We start from the raw sequence: 20,748 nt of genomic DNA on the forward strand, positions 1-20,748 counted from the left end.
CCCCTGACAATGTCTATTTCAAGGATTTACACTGTTTCTCTTGCCAAAAAAGCTGTGCTAGCAACATGACTCATCCTAGGCTCTCATCTCACTCGTTCACTTTACAACATTTTTATCTGATACAATCTATCAAGTTTATCTGTCTAGTGAAGTATGGAGTGTGATAATTCCTTAGGTCATAATTGCAGCTTAACAAGAGATTGTTTTAACTATTACTTTCTCTTTTTATGTCTCTTGGAACAGACCCAAATGAATCAAAGTGAACAGGTCATTACCCTTTTTCTCACATTGGAACAGAACCAAATCACAGACTAGAAGCAATTTACAAGGAGAGAATTTACTCACCTGACAAATTACATGGAACTTTAACAGCTACAAATGTTCAGTGCAGTGCAAATAGAGATCAGATGTTAAATACAACAGGATTTAAAGAAAAATCTTTATGGTTTTACAATGACGACCATGTCTGCAAGCCAAAATACCTTAAACGTGACAAATAGCCTATCATAGTGATTTGAAATCTTTAATTGAAATAAAATAGAAATATTAAATGAGAAACTGAAACAAAAATTAGAAATGTTGCCTTAGCAACTAACTGAAATAAAAATTAAAGCTGAAGTGCTAAAATGACAAAAAAATAAATAAATAAAAATAAATTATAGCTAAATATAAATAGCTTTATAATGAAATTTACAAAAAAATAACTAAAATTTTAACAAAACAAAAAAAAGATCATTTAAAAACATTAAAAATACTATAATAGTGTTAAATAAATAATACTAAAATAACACTAAATTTGATAGAAAATCATCAGAATGTTATTGTCATGTCCCTTATGGTGATGCATATCCTGTTCTTGCCAATCTGATGTGTCACATCCTGCATGATGGAGACTGCACTGGACTGAAGGTGACACAACATTTGTTTAGTTTAGTTTCCTCTATGACCTCATTGTAAACAAACAAAGATTATGTTTTTTGCTAATGCTACTGCCGGATGCTAACTCTGTGTTTGCTGGCCAGACAGGCTTTGACCACAGTGACCTCTTCATCCAATCCACAAATATCAGCCTTGTTTATAATTTCATATCTATTGTTTATCTATCAATATCAAAGTGACTCCATGGAACTCACAGGACCACCATGGAAGCATAAAACACTGTAGTGTCTCAAACAAGGCAAAATAGCAATCTACTGAAACCCCTCCCCCATATACAGACAGGGAGAGATTCTTTCTGGCAGAGGTGCTGACATCTGCTGTAGGGTTTGGGATGGAATATGATACTCTCCCATAGTCTGCACATGACCTCCAGTCTGGCAGCACCACATACTGCACCTTTCCATTTTCTGTTGCTGAGGGATCCATAAGCAATATTTCCTGCATGCCTAGAGGTAAATACTTCTACAAAAAAATTAAAGCATTATATGTACCATTTTAATGCACACACACACACACACACACACACACACATTTTATTTAAACAATATCAAATATGTGTGTGTATATTATATATATATATATATATATATATATATATATATATATATATATATATATATTCACATAAATGTGTATATATTCACATAAATGTGTATATATACACAAACACACAACCAAAGACATACTGTGTATATATAATATATATAAATATAATAATAATATATACACACACATATTTTATATAAACACAAACTTTTATGTAGATGCGATTAATCATGATTAATCGATTTGACAGCACTAATATATACCATCTATATCAGCACTATAGATATGTCACACAATACAATAATTTGCAACAATAAAATAACAAACTTAGAAATCTGATCATGTCAGCTATATTAAAATCTTCAGCTTCCACATGCTCCTGGTCTCAGATTTTCCCCACATCTACTGAAAGTGAATTGCTTTGCCATTGCATCATTTGTCTGGGATAATCATTTCAGTGTGTGCCCTTTCAATTGTTTAGTCTGCTATAGAAATCTACACCTAACAGGCATGTAAGGGACACGTTGACAACAGGGAGATGAGATTAACCACATGAAAAGACCTTCATGAGTTGATGCTTTGAGTAGGGAGAAGGAAATAACTTACACAAGGGGAGTAAGTGCACTGTCTGCAGCTTTGATTTGACAAATTAAGAGGTCTTTAGCGTTTCCCTTAAGATGCTTTAGGCATTGTTCTGACTTCACAATGATGAAATGCCAAACAAAATGATGAAAAGATTTAGACATGAGGACCGACACAGGCCACAACTTGTGATAATAATAGTGTTAGGCCTTGTTCCAAATGGTCACATCCGTTCAGGAAGCCTTTACATAAACATGTGAAGCAGTCATGAGCTAATGATTAATGCACCTTCAAGACCATTTGCAGGGCAACCTTAAATCGGCCAACCAACAGTACAAATGAGGAAAGATTATTTAATAAAAATAAAAAAAAATGTTTTCATGTTTTAGTATCTGCATCCAAATTCCTGTACTTCCAGAGTATGTACTTAATGTGATGACAAACTTACTTCCCATCCCATTGATGGAGTATGTGTTGGCAATGCAGGTGTATAGTATGAATACATCCATGTTGTCATTGTCCTTTGACCCCTAGGATATTTGACCTATGATGTACTACAACTGTGAAAATAATTTACTCAAGTGTTTTTAAACAAGTATAATTTAAATTAAGAACAACTTTTTTGTGATCTTTACAGATCTTTCACATATCTCCAGCATCAACTTTTATTATTTATTTATTTGTTAAATCTGACAGCTCCGTCTCAGGTATTTTCAGAAATACACATATTCGTACGTGGGGTCATGTTTTCCACAATATCTGTTATTCAATAATGCCAACTCAGCTGTGAACACTGTAACTTATGTATTTAACACTGTATATTCTGTAACGCATGTTTAATTATGCTATGATCGCTTTATTTGTAAATTGGTAATCTATGCAAATTTTGTCTTATGTTTATTTACAGTCTTATAGATAACAGATTCACTTCCTCTGGTGCCATTGTGTTTGCGATATTGTGCTTGCGTGTCTACTATTTAAAAAAAAAAAAAAAAAAAAAAAGTTGCTGCTTTAAATTTTTAAGTACAATCAACTTGGAAGTTTAAGTCATTTAAACTTAAATTACATTAAAATGACTTGTATAACTTTAAAAAGTTGAAAATAGCTTTAATTATTTTGATGAGTTAAAGCAAGGTAAAAACACATGTTGTCATAACTTATTGATCATATACTAACTTTTTGCAGTATACTCATACCAATACTTCGTCAAGCCTTCCTTTTATTTATTTAATTATTTATTTATCTTCTGGACAGTTACACCACATAAATAATTTTGACTAAGCTCCACAAAATGTATACAAAATAATTTAAATTAAGAAAATATGTTCATCAGAAGTGTTTTTAAATGTATATAATGTATTTTTGAACAGTTCATCGATCAACAGACATCATCGACCCATAAACTTCATAAACCCAACTCTCTCGCTCTCGCTCTCTCTCTCTCTCTCTCTCACACACACACATATATACTTGTGTGGCGGTGGATATGTGAGAAATATAGTCTTTCACTCTAAAGCGACTGCAGCGGCAGCACCAGCACCAGCTTGTGAATGGTCCCCGCCTCTCCGGGGAGTTTCCTCCACAGGGAACTTTTACTTTATGTGCAGCACCTGTTGTGTCGCCAGTCGGCCGTCTGCGCTCGCCAAGCACTCGGAGCCACCTCAAGGCATTCATTTCCTTCAGAAAGTCGGACGCGCAACGCTACAAGTGGCGTTTTACCCAGAGTCGGTCGCGTTACTCGAATGGACTATAGTGTTTGCAAGGGAAAGTCGAACACTTTGCAAACAGGCAAAAGTATGTTTCGCGTCTAAGCAGATCTTAAATTACAGCCGTGCACGTTTCCAGCTGTCCTCTTGAACACTCGTGTTTAAGCGAACAGGTGTGCGTTCACTAAGTTAACAGCAATTAATGCTCTTTGCTCAGATGCCTCTCGGGAAACTTTCCACAAAGAAGTTTTCGCTGTAGAAACTCTGCCCGATCAGGATTATGTGGACTTTACTTTACGCGTGCCTCTTACAGATGTGTCCAAAGTTGGATACGCGTCTCACGAACAATATTTCTGCATGGTGATTGAAACAACACATACTAAGTGCCTATAAGCACCGACAGCCACCATTAATCCAAATGATTCCAATGCTTCTCTTGATTCTTATATCGTCTCTTCATCAGCATGAGTCGGTGGCGGAATCGAGTCACATCAGTAAGATTCACCACGCCAGCACTAAAGAGCAAAATGGTAAGTTCAGAGAGTCATCTTTTTCTCTTGTTGGGGTGTGTGAGACTTCTGATTATTCTTTACAACTAAACGCATTGAGTTTACCTTTTCAATGAATGACCATGGCAAGCCTTTGTAACATTTTTTCCTTAAGACTAACTAATCTTTTTCATTTTACTGAAAAAATATAGCTAGTAAGATACATGTTATTCATATTAATCTCTCATATATATTACACCAGTGCATAATATTTATGTAGTAGTAAAGCTGGAATACATAATTATTGGGGTAGTACTAGTAAAACTAATCCAGTGACAATTAGAATACATACTAGTGATAATTTATATCTAACCCACAGAGAAAAATTAATAGCAAATTAACAAATGCTGATGTCTGATGAATAATTACTACCAATTAAAAAATATACAAGTCACTATTGGATAACCTATGTAACAGAACAGTAGCAAAAATGGATTAAAGTTAGTTAAATTGATTACATGCTTGCCATGGGATGTCCACAATTTATGGGGTTCACACAGCATTATGCTTAGTAGGAAGTTGAAGTTACCTTTGGCTTTCATGTGCATGAAACGCACATCTGTATGTGTGTTTAAGAGGAAAAAAATCTCTGGGTAACTGAGTCCCCAGGGAAGGGTTTTCTCTCTGATCGCAGAAAGACTCCATTCATGAAGCGTGGGGTGCCCCGGGGCCATGCAATTTGCTTTCCTCTTAATCCCACCAAAACTCACAGGTGAACTAAAGAAAATCAGAAATGATAAAAAATAAAATAAAGCAAAAGTTTCCATTTAACTTTGCTCTGAAACTATAAGCTCAGTGTTGTAAGGCAGGCGTTGGTGGGGACAGGCAAACTGTCGCTCATTGCGCACCATTAACAAAATGTAAACTACTACTTGTGTTGACTTAGGCGAGGGAGCGCCCCTTACTGTGTCAGGGGTGAAGCAGAGTGGAAACATCTTGCATTCAAACAGCTTCTCTGGGCCCAGTATCAGAGCTTTCATTGTGTTATCATTCTTTCTCTAAACTGTGGAACATGCAGAACATGTCTAATGGGAAGCCATGTTTATATGGAAAATATACTTTGTTTTTTTGGAAGTCTATGAAAGTACGAAAACCTTCTCAGAAGACTAAAATCTTAACATCATTGTCTATTAAAAAGGAAGGCTTAATTGAATTGGAACCTCTGATGCAGTACGTATCTAGTCCCCTCAGGTCAGAGTTGTGTGCCAGGGAAGACCTTTGTGATTGCCATTTGATAGGGGTCTTTAGCTGTAACGCCACCTTTATTCCCCAGTGACTTAAGAATGGAGGTGAATTGGTAGTGTGCTCTGCCAAGGGTTTCTGAACGGGGAGTCTTGTTCTCTGGCTCTCTTTAATTGTAAAAACAGTAGATGCTCTGTGGCAGCCATCTCTGGTTGGTGTTGATTGAGGCAGTTCTTCACCACTGATCTGAGGCTGGTTTTATTTTGCAGCTGCAGTGTGAGGTTAAGGTCAGGTTAAAAAGCTACTTGACCAACTTTTTCAGGTTAACCTCAATAGAGAATTTGCCAGCCCACAGTTCACTGAGCTGTTCACCCATCTCAAAGGCTTTTCTGAACACTTTTTTAAAGTTATTTTGGTTCAATGGTTTTCATACAAATTGATGCGAGTAGGAGGATGTAGTTGAGGAAGGAGGGTGAAAGATATTTACAGTGCTCCGTCCACACCAATGACTCAAATGGCAATACCTGCATTGACCTGACCTTCAAAAGCTGATTCATGACATTATAACTGACCGTTGCTGAAGGTTAGTCCATTTACGGAAGAGGCATGTCCATGGTGTTGCAACAAGGGCTGTCAATTGATTAATCAAAATGCGAGTTAATCTTTTATGTCGATGTTTTCCATAAGCCATATTCAAACTCATTATTGTGGTAAATGAGTAAATTAAATGATAAAAAGTGGCTTTAGAAATCAGTATAGTTAGTTGGAAATAATCCACAACAATCCGTTTTATTATCAAATTTGGTAAGGACTTAAAGTCCCTGTTAACCAGAAGTTGCAACCAACTTCAGTGTTGTGACGTATTTCCAAATTCCAAGTGAAACGGAGTATTGAGTAGGGGGCAGGGTTTTATTTTACTGCACCTCCTCTCCATCCCTTAATCATAGCAGACTGACGATTGGAGGGGACTGGTTAAAGTGAACCCTGGGTATTAAAGGGATAGTTCGGCCAAAAATGATATTAAACCCATGATTTACTCACCCTCAAGCCGTTCGAGATGCATATGTCAATCATTTTTCAGACGAACACATTTTCAGTTATTTTAGAAAATGTCTTAGATCTTTCAGTGGTTATAATGTCAAGTTGACGTAGGATGTTTTTTAATCTTGATGCGTTTTAAATGGTGTTAAATTTAATTTGATTTTATCTGCATTGCATTTATTTGCCCCATGATTTAATAAGTTCTTAAAGTTTTAAAAACATACTGGCTCTTTCGATATGAACAGCTCATTACTCATTCTATGCTGCCTACTCTCAGTAAATCTGGTTTGTCATTTAACATGTTTAAAATTTAACATGTTAAATTGACTCATACAAGGACTATAGCGCTTTGAATCTGAGAACAGAACATTAATGGCTGTTTACTTTGCTTAAAATCCCCATTTATTTTCATATTCCAACATCTGAATGAGCAAGATTTCTGCCATCTAAATTTATTTTAGACTTTAGTGTGAAATTATTAACGTATAACAGAGGTCTTACATGTTATTGATATCTAATTTTATTATGTTAGTGTTATCAGAAGACATCTAGATGACATTCAAGCAAAGAATTAGAACGAATCCTGAAATGGTGAGTAGTTGCTTATTAACCCTTGTTGCAACAGAGTCCTACCCTACTAATGACAGAACTACAAATACTTGCACCATTGTCCGTTAGCAGTTCACATATTTAGTTGCGTCCATAAGTCAGATCTATATCAGTGGTGTGGGTTCAGAAAGCAGCTGCAGTTTTCTAATGGTGCCAGATTATCCACCATTAATCTGCTGTAACCCCTGTGACGTCCCAGCCAGAGACGTGTGAGAGTCAGCCTCAGTAACAACTGAATGCCTCTCAAGGCGCTGCATTACTGGATTACTTAGTTAGGAATGGGGTTAATGTGATCCACCAGCTAACTGCGAAATACAGCCTGCCTCACGTATCTGACAGTTAAGTGGTGGGTGTGTAATGATTAAAGCAAAATTGCTTGAATTATCACAAGAAACACTTCACTTCACCCTAACCCTAACCCTAACCCAAGAGTTTAAATCTAGTCGCTATTTCCATGGCATTCCTAACTATTAATAAGCAGTAATTAGGAGTTTGAGGCAAAAGTCATAGTTAATAGTTAGCTAACGGTGAGAATTGGACCCTAAACTAAAGTGTGACCATGTTTCCTATTGTACCGAACTCGAATTGAACCATGACCCCATGAGGTACGTACCGAACTGTGACATCTGTGTACTGTTACACCCCTACTATAAATGTTGTTTTGAACTCCATTGTTTTGAACTCAATTTATTCTGTTGGACAATTTATTCTGTGGAGACATCAATGAAATTTAAAGCTACATACTTAATCCATTCCTCAAAGGAGTAATATATTGTTGGTATTCCCTTTGTTATAAAGGCTTCAGAAGGAAGTGGTACCCAGAACTCAGAAACTGTGTGGCAGCTGGCAGTGTTCTTGCTTGGCAAACCTCTACATGACTAGCTTGTTGTGTTAAGTAGTTTCCATGGCATTTCAAGTTTATAGTGCGATTGTGAATTGTGCATACACTGTGGGTAGCGACTGGCAAACTTTAACAAAAAGGATTTTCAATACCCCGTAGTCCAATGAAAAAGAGAACTAGCTTTCTGGTAACTTAAACACACGCACGCACACACGCACACGCACACGCACACGCACACGCACACGCACACGCACACGCACACAAACACACACCTGAGACAAATGACTCCCTGTTAAAGTAAAAGTTTACCCCAGTCCTTTTTCACCAAGCCCTTCTGGCTGTAATACTGTAGGTATTGAAGTTTGCTGTCAATCGACACGCTGTACCCTGCCAATGCCAGAGTTTCAAAAGCTCATTGGGGACCGTGCTTTTTCATTGAAACCTTTCAGACTTAAGGAGAAAAAAAGCACTGGGAAGCTGAAGACATTATTTATGCAATACTGTGCAGTTTGTTTAAAGGTAAGTCTCTAATGTAACCCATCTAAAATAGAAGATTGCTTGGTTGGGATGTCCATGTTTTTGCTTTCAGCACACTTTAAAGGCAATGCGACAGATTTGTTAAGTAAGCAAGTCAATGCCTGTCTGCTGTTTGTCATGATGGACAGTGAACATAGAAATGGACATAGAAAAATACATTCCTAACCCAAACAGAGCTCCAATTTAGAGGGATCAGCAGCAGGGCAATGGAGTTCCTCTGTGGAACTGGGTCATAGCCATGGATTCCCCATGAAATGTAATTTCATGGCCTTTCTGTCCCCTGTGCTGACACCTGTGCAATCATCAACCTAATACCCATAATCCTGTGAATGATCTGTCCTCTTGTTTGTTAAATATGAGGTTAAGAAATCCATGGTTTGTGTGCTGAAATGGTCATTGCAAGACCTCAGTAGTGGTGTCCATCTGCCCCAAGGAGAAATGTCTCTGCTAGCCCTGCTTTGCCCTTAGAATTCGGTCTAATTTAGCAGATGATTTTATTTAAAACAGTTTACAGTGCTTTAAGTTTTTGTCTTCTCTGAGAAATAAACCTATGACCTCTGTGTTGCTAGTATTAATAGTCTTGATAGTGGGATTAGAGCAGATAGTGGAATTATTTTATGTTTAAAGGGCTCATGAACTGCATTTTTTCATAAAAAAACATTTTCAAAAAACATCCAAATTTAGAAGTAACAAGCTGTTTTCTATCATTTTTTTGACCCTCTCTTTCGAACACTCCATTTTGATGGGCGTGGCGCATTCAAGACTTGGAAGTAAACACCCACTGCTATGATTGGATAACAGTTTTGCATATTCAACTTACTTCCAACTTCCCCACCATTACACGTGTGGAATTGTTTTGAAAACTTCCGTTGTTGAAAAATATCTCGTTATGAATGAATTTACCATTGTTTTTCACACTGTCATTCTTAGTTCATCCTTTTTGATAAATTGAAAAACGTATACACGTTACTGCGAATGGCTTAGATCAAAACAATAACCAAAGCAGCCTTCTCTACGTCCTTCCATATCCGAAAAAAAACTTGTTAACCACATAAATGCCAAAGCAAAGGAAAGAACAACAAATTACAACTATCAAAAACTAGTCACATTTTGACTGCGGCACTACAGTATAAATACTGTGCATATCAAACAATCTGTATCAGACAAAGCAATAGTGACAAATGGTAAAAACATTGTTACTCATACCTGTGTGTTGCGACATTACTGTCGGATCCAATGTAGTTGGCACTACATCTTTTATTTTCAGTCTCTCTAAAAAGCCTGTGTCGAACTTAAAAGCCTGACGTGATTGACTTGAGCCTCGTTAAAATAAATTCCATCCATGCTTTCTTAATGTTATAGGCTCAGAAGAATGGCAATGCAACGACTGTAGCTGCATCCCAAATGATGCACTATACACTATACACTATGTACTTATGCACTATATATTAGGGTTATTTTGTCATTCACCGTTGGAATTTGATAGCCACTCCACAACGTAATTAAAGCTGCGACAGTTGAGTGCATGAAGTGTCCAACATTCCACACTTCGTTTTTTCGGTTAAGAGTATGATCTATTTAAAGTACACTTTTTTTAAATTTTTTTTAATTTTTTTTAAATTTTCAGTGTGAACACGCTGCTCGCACTATTTGTACCAACAACAAAAAAACGTCATAGAATAGCACTTAATGTATTGTAATCCTCAGAGGCATCTTTATGGTTTTGTTGCTCAGTAATCCTGTCTTTGCATCTCTTTCATATTTACTACTACATGAATGCGTTTTTTTTCTGCAGGGGCAGAAGTCTTTTGTCGCACTATAATGTACTGTGACAATCTAAAACTAGTAATTTTCTGAGCTTAATTTCAATAAAAGCTGATTTTGGAATAACAAGGAAGTTTTGGGTTCTGAAACTTACAGGATATTTTTATTGTACAATGACCTCTTGTATGTCAAAAGATCAAGGAAAATGTTTTGTTGTTAAATGTTTTATGTTTATCTATTCACAGAAACAGTAGAAGACGTTTAGTCCACTGCTTCTACTGTAAAGCAAATAAAAAATAGGAATCAGATTTAAAAGACTGTAATTGTGCTACATAGCTGCTTCCTCCTGTCTGCTTACCTCTCATTTTTGATGATTTATGCCGTGATAAGAAATAACGTCTAGGAGTTCTTAATGCTTTCTTGGCCCCAGGCAAGTCTAGTTGTAATGCTGAGCCCAGATGCTGCTTTTGACTTTCAAAAGCAGTAAATCTCAAATTGCATTGACAACAAATATGATACCTAGAGTTTTGGCTACGGTCAATTGTGCATAACCACAAAGAGGTTTGCTTCTTCCCCAGACAAAGTTTTATCTTTGAATCACCGTTTTCTTGCAAATGTGTAAGTACTCTACCATTCAAAGTGTGGGGTTAGTAAGATTAGTGTATATATATACAGTGAGGAAAATAAGTATTTGAACACCCTGCTATTTTGCAAGTTCTCCCACTTGGAAATCATGGAGGGGTCTGAAATTGTCATCGTAGGTGCATGTCCACTGTGAGAGACATAATCTAACAAAAAAATCCAGAAATCACAATATATGATTTTTTTAACTATTTATTTGTATGATACAGCTGCAAATAAGTATTTGAACACCTGTCTATCAGCTAGAATTCTGACCCTCAAAGACCTGTTAGTCTGCCTTTAAAATGTCCACCTCCACTCCATTTATTATCCTAAATTAGATGCACCTGTTTGAGGTCGTTAGCTGCATAAAGACACCTGTCCACCCCATACAATCAGTAAGAATCCAACTACTAACATGGCCAAGACCAAAGAGTTGTCCAAAGACACTAGAGACAAAATTGTACACCTCCTCAAGGCTGGAAAGGGCTACGGGGAAATTGCCAAGCAGCTTGGTGAAAAAAGAGAAAATCATTAGAAAATGGAAGAAGCTAAACATGACTGTCAATCTCCCTCGGACTGGAGCTCCATGCAAGATCTCACCTCGTGGGGCCTCAATGATCCTAAGAAAGGTGAGAAATCAGCCCAGAACTACACGGGAGGAGCTGGTCAATGACCTGAAAAGAGCTGGGACCACCGTTTCCAAGGTTACTGTTGGTAATACACCAAGACGTCATGGTTTGAAATCATGCATGGCACGGAAGGTTCCCCTGCTTAAACCAGCACATGTCAAGGCCCGTCTTAAGTTTGCCAATGACCATTTGGATGATCCAGAGGAGTCATGGGAGAAAGTAATGTGGTCAGATGAGACCAAAATAGAACTTTTTGGTCATAATTCCACTAAACGTGTTTGGAGGAAGAAGAATGATGAGTACCATCCCAAGAACACCATCCCTACTGTGAAGCATGGGGGTGGTAGCATCATGCTTTGGGTGTATTGTTCTGCACATGGGACAGGGCGACTGCACTGTATTAAGGAGAGGATGACCGGGGCCATGTATTGCGAGATTTTGGGGAACAACCTCCTTCCCTCAGTTAGAGCATTGAAGATGGGTCGAGGCTGGGTCTTCCAACATGACAATGACCCGAAGCACACAGCCAGGATAACCAAGGAGTGGCTCTGTAAGAAGCATATCAAGGTTCTGGCGTGGCCTAGCCAGTCTCCAGACCTAAACCCAATAGAGAATCTTTGGAGGGAGCTCAAACTCCGTGTTTCTCAGCGACAGCCAAGAAACCTGACTGATCTAGAGAAGATCTGTGTGGAGGAGTGGGCCAAAATCCCTCCTGCAGTGTGTGCAAACCTGGTGAAAAACTACAGGAAACGTTTGACCTCTGTAATTGCAAACAAAGGCTACTGTACCAAATATTAACATTGATTTTCTCAGGTGTTCAAATACTTATTTGCAGCTGTATCATACAAATAAATAGTTAAAAAATCAAACATTGTGATTTCTGGATCTTTTTTTTTTAGATTATGTCTCTCACAGTGGACATGCACCTACGATGACAATTTTAGACCCCTCCATGATTTCTAAGTGGGAGAACTTGCAAAATAGCAGGGTGTTCAAATACTTATTTTCCTCACTGTATATATACACACACACACACACACACACACTTTTAAAAAATCTTAGCAACCCCAAGCTTAGTTTAAACACTAGTTTATATGTATGAAAACAATGCTTTAACGAGCCGAGTTCCAGCACTGACCATGACTTGGACTATCTGCACTTGTCTAGACTGGAGGAGCTAAACATTGCAGCCTCAGGTCCAGCTTAACCTGTGCCATGAATGCCTGTCAATCACTCCCTGACAACAACACTTCCTCAAGCTTTTACTCATCCCTCACTTTGACTCTTTGCTCCCTTTTTTATTTATCCTACCTGTCACCCCCAGACAGTTTGAGGATGGACGTATCTGCACTTTTAATAAAGAAGCATGCACTCAGACAACACTTATCAGCTGCTAGTGACTTAATGCAGAGATTATAGTATAACAAATGCCTTCTAATATTGTACAGTACAGTGAAAGTTAAGGGATTAGTGTGGAATTATTGTTAAGTTAGACTGGGTTTAGTCACCCCCTCCAAAAATGTGCCCCCCAGAGTTTAATCATGTGTGCCGAAACAAGCAGATAACCTGTAACTGTTTCTGAGGGCTAATGCTCTGCCGGAACAGATAATTCTACGCTCTTAGGTGTTAACTGTCTGTAGATATTGGCTGTTTTCAGAGCAAACCGAATTCCAAAGGCCTTAGACTTTTGGCAGCAGGTAAATGTGATGACTTGACCTTGGTTCCTATCTCTTCAAGGCATGTCTACATACCTTGGCAGATGTCAGCACTTGCTGTCAGAGAGGTATTTTGGAAGTGCCCTCTCCTTTTTTAGTCTTAACTTATCTTGCTTTGTCTCTACTATCTGTGTGACAAAATATATGTATGTATATATTTATATAAATTATCTATTTTTTTCTTGTCTACTACTACTACATTCTCTCTCAGACACTGTGCATTGTCCTTTAGAGGTAGAGTATATCATGAGAATCTATTGGGCCATATTATTAAATATCCATGCTTTTAGTTTTCTAACCTCATTTGTCTTTTTGCTAGATTGACTAATTTGCTTGACATCTGGAAATATACTTTGTGAGTGAGCACAATGTGCACTAGCTCACTAATTTTCCTTCTTTTTTTTTTTCTTTTTTTTTTTTTGGGTGTAGTCAGAAATCATACAAAATCTGTTCCAAAATACCTTTCTCGGAAACATGTTAAATGAAATGACTAATTCATGGAGCGAGTCTGTTTTGGACATTATTAATAGAAAAAAACTCGCATCAGGCTCTAGATTGCATTAATATCCAGGCATTGTTTTATATGACATACAGTAGCTTGCATCTGGAAAAATAATTATCCTGGCTGTAATAATTACTGAAGTGACAAGTCCAAAGTCTTTTGTAAAATTTGACCAATATCCTGTCTTGTTACCTTGGCTAACCCCTCCTATTTGAGACACGAGTCTGAAATTCACTCATTACAGCATGGCTCCTCGGCATGTTTATGACTGGGGTAGGGAATCACTGGATGATCTCCAGCCCACTCACTAAGACACACTCTATTAGCCAAATGATATGCCATTATGACTGGTGTGTTTGTGCTGTGGCTTTGAAATGAGGAAATATTTTGCTGTCAACACCACATCACTGTGGTGACATGACCTCCATCAGCCTTTCTCAGAAGGTCTCTGCTGACCCCAGGCTGCTGTTTTGCTTGAAAGATTGAGAATCCTCAGTCCTCTGAATGGTGTGAAAAATGTCCAGTGGCCACTGAGGATTCACTGAAGCCAGACTATAAATGTACATTTCTATGTTAGCATATTACCTGTTTTAGAGAAATTTCATGACTGAGACATTCGGATTATGCTGTACTATCGGAGTTGTGACCTGGAGGGTAGTGCACGAGGTCCAATGTGTTGCACAATGGAGCTTATGTGCAGGCGACCAAAGTTTAAGTCTAGTTTTCGAATACCACCCACCCCATCGCTCTTCTTCCAATCATGTCCTGTCTCCTCTTTTATAGTTTCAGCCTATCTTGGTGTCCATACAAGATGGTGAAAGGAATTCTTAAACATAAACTTAAAGGTGACACATATTATGCCCCTTTTCACAAGATGTGATAGACACATTCTGGGGACACCAGAGATTTATGTGTAATTTCAGCTCAAAATACCCCCCAGATCATTTATTATAGCTTGTCAAATTTGCTTGTCACCCTTTTTGGGTGTGAGCAAAAACGCTCTGTTTTTGTGTGTGTCCCTTTAAATGCAAATGAGCTGCTGCTCCCCGCCCCCGTTCAGAAGATGGCCGATCCTTTAAACGAGTTTCGGATATAATAAAAAAACATGCGAATAATCTCACTCATCCAAAATCTCAGAAATAACCAGTAGCGGAGTGCAGCCTTATGATAGACTCAGGAAGAGGTTGCAACTTTTAGACTGCACCTGGACATTTCTGAATGGTTAGTGGATACATTTATGTAGTTGTTGTGGAGTTACATTGATTCATCAGTTTCTGGGGGATTAAAATAACATTAATCCACTGCTCTCTTGTCTTATCTGTGGCTAGGACTCTAAATAGTGTTCTATGCTCGTCTGAGCAGCCAACGACAGAACAGTTTGCATGCTTTGCTCGAACGTTTGCAATTGCGCTAGAACTGGTTACTGTTGTCGCCTGCGAAAACCAAATGGCGTGCGGTGGGTGGAAACATGCAGATTAAGGCGTGGTAATATTATAAGATGCCCTTCCTACGTCAGAAAGGGAGCGAAATCTGATCGGCTTATTTTTTGACAAAGGCTTACTAAAACAGAGTTAATGGGTTGTCACTTTTCACATTTTCTGGGTTGGTAGATGCACCGGAGACCCAATTCTAGCACTTAAACATGGAAAAAGTCTGATTTTCACGATGTCACCTTTAAATGTAAAGCCCCACCCTAAACATAATTGTAATAAAAAATAAAAAAAAATCACCATTTTATCAGTGCATTCTCTGGGAATCAAACCAACTTTGGCATTTCTAGCTATAGCAGTGGTTCTTAGCCTTTTTTCTTTTTTTTTATTAGTATTATTAAGGCCCCCTGTTTTTCACAACATTCAAAAGCCCCATGACTTTTCTATTTATTCATGATTTAGTGAATAACTATTAAGTAAAAGGATATTTTTACTCACAATTTCTACCCTGTAAGATGTTTTAGATCATGACATAACTATAAAAAAAAAATTATTATTATTTATTTATTATAAAAATGCCTGTGGAGATTTGAATATAAATTATATTTAATGTCATGACATCTATAATTCAAACTTTCAAAATTAGGCTACATTTTCAGGGCTTTCAAGGCCACATGAACCCTGTTTCTTCAAAAGAAAAAATATTTTTGTTGTTGTTTTGGCCCCCCTAGTTGGCCCTGTCCCCCTGGTTGAGAACCACTAAGCTACAGGAAGGGTTGAGAACCACTAAGCTACAGGAAGGGTTGAGAACCACTAAGCTACAGGAAGGGTTGAGAACCACTAAGCTACAACAAGGGGATGAGAAGGCCCAAAGCAGCCAAGACCACACCAGTTACTTTTCACCTGCTATGTACGGAAAAGAGTGCTTTGCACATTCAGCTAAATAACCATGTTGTGTTTTCGTGGAAAATATGAAATGAGGGTGAGTAAAGATAAAACCTTTTTTTAATTTTTGTTCAGCTATCCCCTATAACATTGTCTATTTTTAGAAATGTAATTTATGATAAATACAGTGTGTTTGATTAGTAATTGCTCATGCAGAACTTCTGATTTCTCTGAAAATGTAATGAGATGTGTTGGAATGTGGCATCCAACAGCTTCATCGTTATTCTGTCAGCGGTACGCTGCTCGCTGGTGAAATATGGACGTTGTGTTATTTGAAATCGGGGGGGAAAAAGTGGCAGCACACCTGTCGCGATACTCGCTGGCTGAGCACCAGTGCCCCCACGCCGAATAGATTGCATTATGTTTCCTTGCACATGCTGCGATTTGATATACGACAATGTGCCAGTCGCACACCCTAGTGTGTGTAACTCAATCACACATAGTATTCGGAGAATGTCTGGCTTTTTGCCGGAGCACAAATAGGTTCTCCGCACACACTTACACAGATGCTGGTGTCAGGCGTGGCACTTCGGTTCTCCCTGGAGACTGAAGATCTATTTCCCACCCTACAGATGGAGGAACAGCAGCAGGCTGGCTGTCAGCTAAGATGGACTCCAGTTGTGATTTATAGCTATAGGAATGCAAGGCCAGATTCAGGAAAATTCGCTTGGACTGCCACTGAATCTTTTAACGTATTGACTTTGTAGTGCCGTAAGTCTAATTCCTTCAGGCAATGCTGGAGACTATAAGCTGACTTTTTAGTGGTTTTGAATGACTCTCGCTGTCTTTTCTCATCTGATAGTGCTACATAATCAGTCCCAGCAGATGAAGGATGCTGAATATGCATTTACAGCCCCATTAATTTAATGTCCAATCCCTAATGGGCTGTTAAATTCTCGTTGGCTTGTGACATAGTAGGGCCATGGCATTGATAAGTGAAATGCATGCTGGTACTGACAAAAAGGCAGCTTCCATGAGCTTATCCACTGAATCAAACCCTGAGGTTTAGTCTGGGTGTATTTATAATGAACCATGCTTTTCCTTTTCTTGTCTTGCTGTAGTATATATTTGGCTGTTGGGTGGGTAATCAGAAAAGTGCATCAGAACAACTGAGGTGAGAAAAGGTTGGGATAAATCAGGCTTATAGCACCAAAAGTGAAATTGTCTCACCCCCCTTGCATCGGACATCTGTTCAAAAGCCTATTAGCTCCTCGGAATGACAGCACTAATTCAGGCCGGAAACCCCAGCGGCTAATGAGATGCCAGACACAGCTCTCATTCATCTCTGTGCCACTGCTGAGTGTGTGTGCATGTTTCACATTGCATCACTCACCAATTCAAGAGATGGTCTCTGTCCCCACACCTGTGGCTGTAATGATGGAATTTGATTGTTAAAGTGACTTCTTTCAGATAATTTGGCAATGTTGCGATTCCGTTCTCCTGCAATGCACCTGTGCTCACCTCATAACTAAACACCTGGTTTATATGCCCATACTTGCAGAAACCAGGTGCAGTTTCATGCTGAAATGTTCTTTAAGGTATTTATTTTATTTAATCATGGATGGTTTAGTGTGTTGTTTTGCATATTTCAATCATGACATGCAGGATGCTTTTGAGAAATAAGGGTATTTTGGATAATATATATATATATTTTTTTGCCCCTTTCACTTGATTTGAGATAGATGAACACAAGGAACACCAGATTAAAGAGATTAGGAGATTTAAAGCAATTCTTGGATGGTCTGGAATGCTTCTTAGTAATGCAAACCATTTAAACAAACCTGTGCTTGTATGTTTAAAAATATTGACTAAGAGCCAATTTCTTATCAAAGGCTTAAAGTTTTAAATAAAGAAGCTAAAAGTAAGAGTCTAAGGGTACTTTTACACGACAACAATGTACTTAATTCTAAGCGTTTTTTTATAAATAACATCACTGGTTCATACATCTGTTCTGATGTAATTATAAATCATTTATCTTAATACACAGAAGTGGAAATTCAAACATTTGTGTTTCCACAATGTGTAAATGTTTTTTCAATAAAGAGTTGGAAACCAAATTGTTGAATTAGCATTTTTCCTTATGTTCTGTTTCCTGTTATCCTGTTGTTTTTACAGTTTAATTGGGTGTTTTGGGAATCTATCAGTCACACATGATTGAGAATTTGTTGTTATCCGCTAACACTTACAGCAAGCTTCTGACAGATCAAGGCACTCTGATGCTTAATGGTGTGTGGAGGCTGTTAAAATGCAATGAGACACAAAGTGTTTAAGTTATTCATATAAATGCTTTTATCTGTTATTCTGAAGTAGCAGATTCATGAAAACATTACAATAAAAGTAATCCAAGCTTTTATTATTCTGTCCATAGGTTTTTAATTGGTCTTAAATCATTTTCTATTGGTCCGCTGTGCACATTAGGGAACCATTAATGTGCTTTGCATTGTGTGATTTACATATATTTGCTGTATAGTTGCAGTCCAAATGTATTTCAGATGTAATGTTGCAGATTGGATCTGTGTGGAGAAGAAAAAAATCAACTTCAGGTTCATGGAACTAGGAAATCACCCCTCAAATGTACTTTATAGCCTACATCCATCAAGACAAGTTCATTTGGTTCATTGTAAAAGTCTGAAACCATCTTCCAGTGGTATGCATGCATGCTTGAGCAAGCAGGAGTCAGTGAATGTGAACACGTGTGTTTTCGTGTATGTTTAGCCATTAGCTGGGTCGGATTGTTAAATGCTTTTAGCAGAGTGACTGATCCTCACTCATGAATCGGGATGCTTATTTTGGTGGCTGTATTTAGTTTTCAGTCTTTAACCGCTATTACGTATTTGCACCACTAGGGATTTAATGGTTTATTTATTTATCTGCCTAGAAATGCATATATTTTCTTTGGCTCTGCATCTGATATGTTAAACAAGTAGCAAACAGCTGGGCATTGCATGTCTCAACGTGTGATGGTAATGAACAGTAAATACGGTATTTAAAGCCCTGACCTGTATCTTGGCTGTTTACCTTATAAATACTCAAACTCCTGAGTCCTGCTATAGTACTGTTGTTCTGCTCATGTCCTTAAAAAAAAAAAAAAAAAACTCTTTACAATACGCCAGTCATTATACCATCTTTCTTATCCAAATCTTGTCAAACATTTAGTGTGGTTAAAAAGATTTATAGTAGATTAGGGAATGGTGATGGAAAAATATTTTGCGTTCTCTCGCAAAGTTTCTCAGGGACTACAAACCGTTTGCATGATAATGTAAAAGCATTGAAATATATTTTTCCCCATCATTTTTCCCATCACCCCATGTCCCTTTAGGGGCTCTATAGATTACAGAATAAATGCAAGAGCAAAAAATAATTTCAATTTGTTACAAAACTACAGCTTTGTTCGGTTTTATCGGAATTTCCTAGCCATAATCTATGTTCTTTCTATTCAAATTGACTATAAGCAGGATGCTTCAGTAATCTGACATAAAAAAATAACAAAAATAATAACAATAAATAAAACTGTCATTTGTGGCTCTTTAGAATTGGGATGTGCAAAATGTAAGGGATGGTTCACCAAAAAATGAAAATTGTAATTTACTGTCATTCACCCTCATGTTGAATGGTCACCCAAACCCATATGACTCTCTTCTGAGGAACACAAAATAAGATATTTTTAACCAAACATTTTTGGTTAACATTGACTTCCATTGTATAGAAGAAAAAAAAAGACATTTCTCAAAATATCTTGTTTCACAGAAGAAAAATGTAAACGGGTTTAGAATGAGATGAGAGTGAGTAAATGACTTTTTGTGAACTATCCTATAATCCTGAATAATAATGGCCCATCAGACATCAATTTCTTTCGGGGCTGTTTGCACGGAATGTTCTTGGTTTCAAAGACAGCTAGAAATGGAGTAAAACATGGAACAGACTGTAGGGTCTTATACAGCAGTTTGTCCTTTTATGAAGACTCGCATGTGAATTTAAAATGTGTTTTGAGATGAATAGTGTTACTGGGGAGAGTTGCATTACTGCAGTAAAGCTTATGAGAGCTCAGTCTCTCACACACACGCACAGACACACATTCAGCTCCCAAAATCACAGATGGGATTACAAAAAGCCCCACAGCCATTCCACAAGAGAACCAGCACAGCTGTGATAGAAGAAGAAAAAACCTTTAAAAGAAGATGTCTTGTGTCTGATTTTGGTGTTTGGCCAGATACACGTGTCTGTTTGTTCGTGTGTTTAAAGAGGGTGCAATAAAGATTTAGTGGAAAGGTAAGCATTTGCTCTTAGTACATGGAATTCATCTATTGTGGCAGCTGGTGTCATCTCTAGCCAGCGATTTCTGCTATTACATGAAAGTTTATCCTCAGAAGATTTTCACTCTGGCAGGTCAATATGAGATTAGAGGGGTTTCGAGACATAAATGTGGCCACCCACCCTGATGAGAATGGATTCCCGGCTAAGCATGAGCTGGTTTGTGTGGTGAGAACTCGGCTGACACATGGCCCTTAATTAGCTCAGTCATTTATGGACTAGTATACTTCTGGGTATAAGGCATTTCCAGGCATGTACTTTTTATTTAAATTTTTTTGGTTGAAAAATGTCACTCTG

At 37.8% G+C, this 20,748-nt stretch overlaps 1 protein-coding gene across 1 annotated transcript in view; it reads left to right on the forward strand.

The window, feature by feature from the left end:
- The first annotated feature begins 4,052 nt into the window (after window positions 1-4,052).
- Window positions 4,053-20,748, forward strand: part of pdgfc (platelet derived growth factor c) — a 55,442-nt gene continuing 38,746 nt past the window's right edge. Inside the window, exon 1 of the mRNA XM_084133647.1 lies at window positions 4,053-4,303. Coding sequence (XP_083989773.1) covers window positions 4,192-4,303 — 112 coding nt within the window. The 5' untranslated portion in view covers window positions 4,053-4,191. The remainder of the gene's footprint in view (window positions 4,304-20,748) is intronic.

Source organism: Abramis brama, assembly GCF_963993115.1.
Source record: "Abramis brama genome assembly, chromosome: 13".
Classification (NCBI taxonomy): domain Eukaryota; kingdom Metazoa; phylum Chordata; class Actinopteri; order Cypriniformes; family Leuciscidae; genus Abramis; species Abramis brama.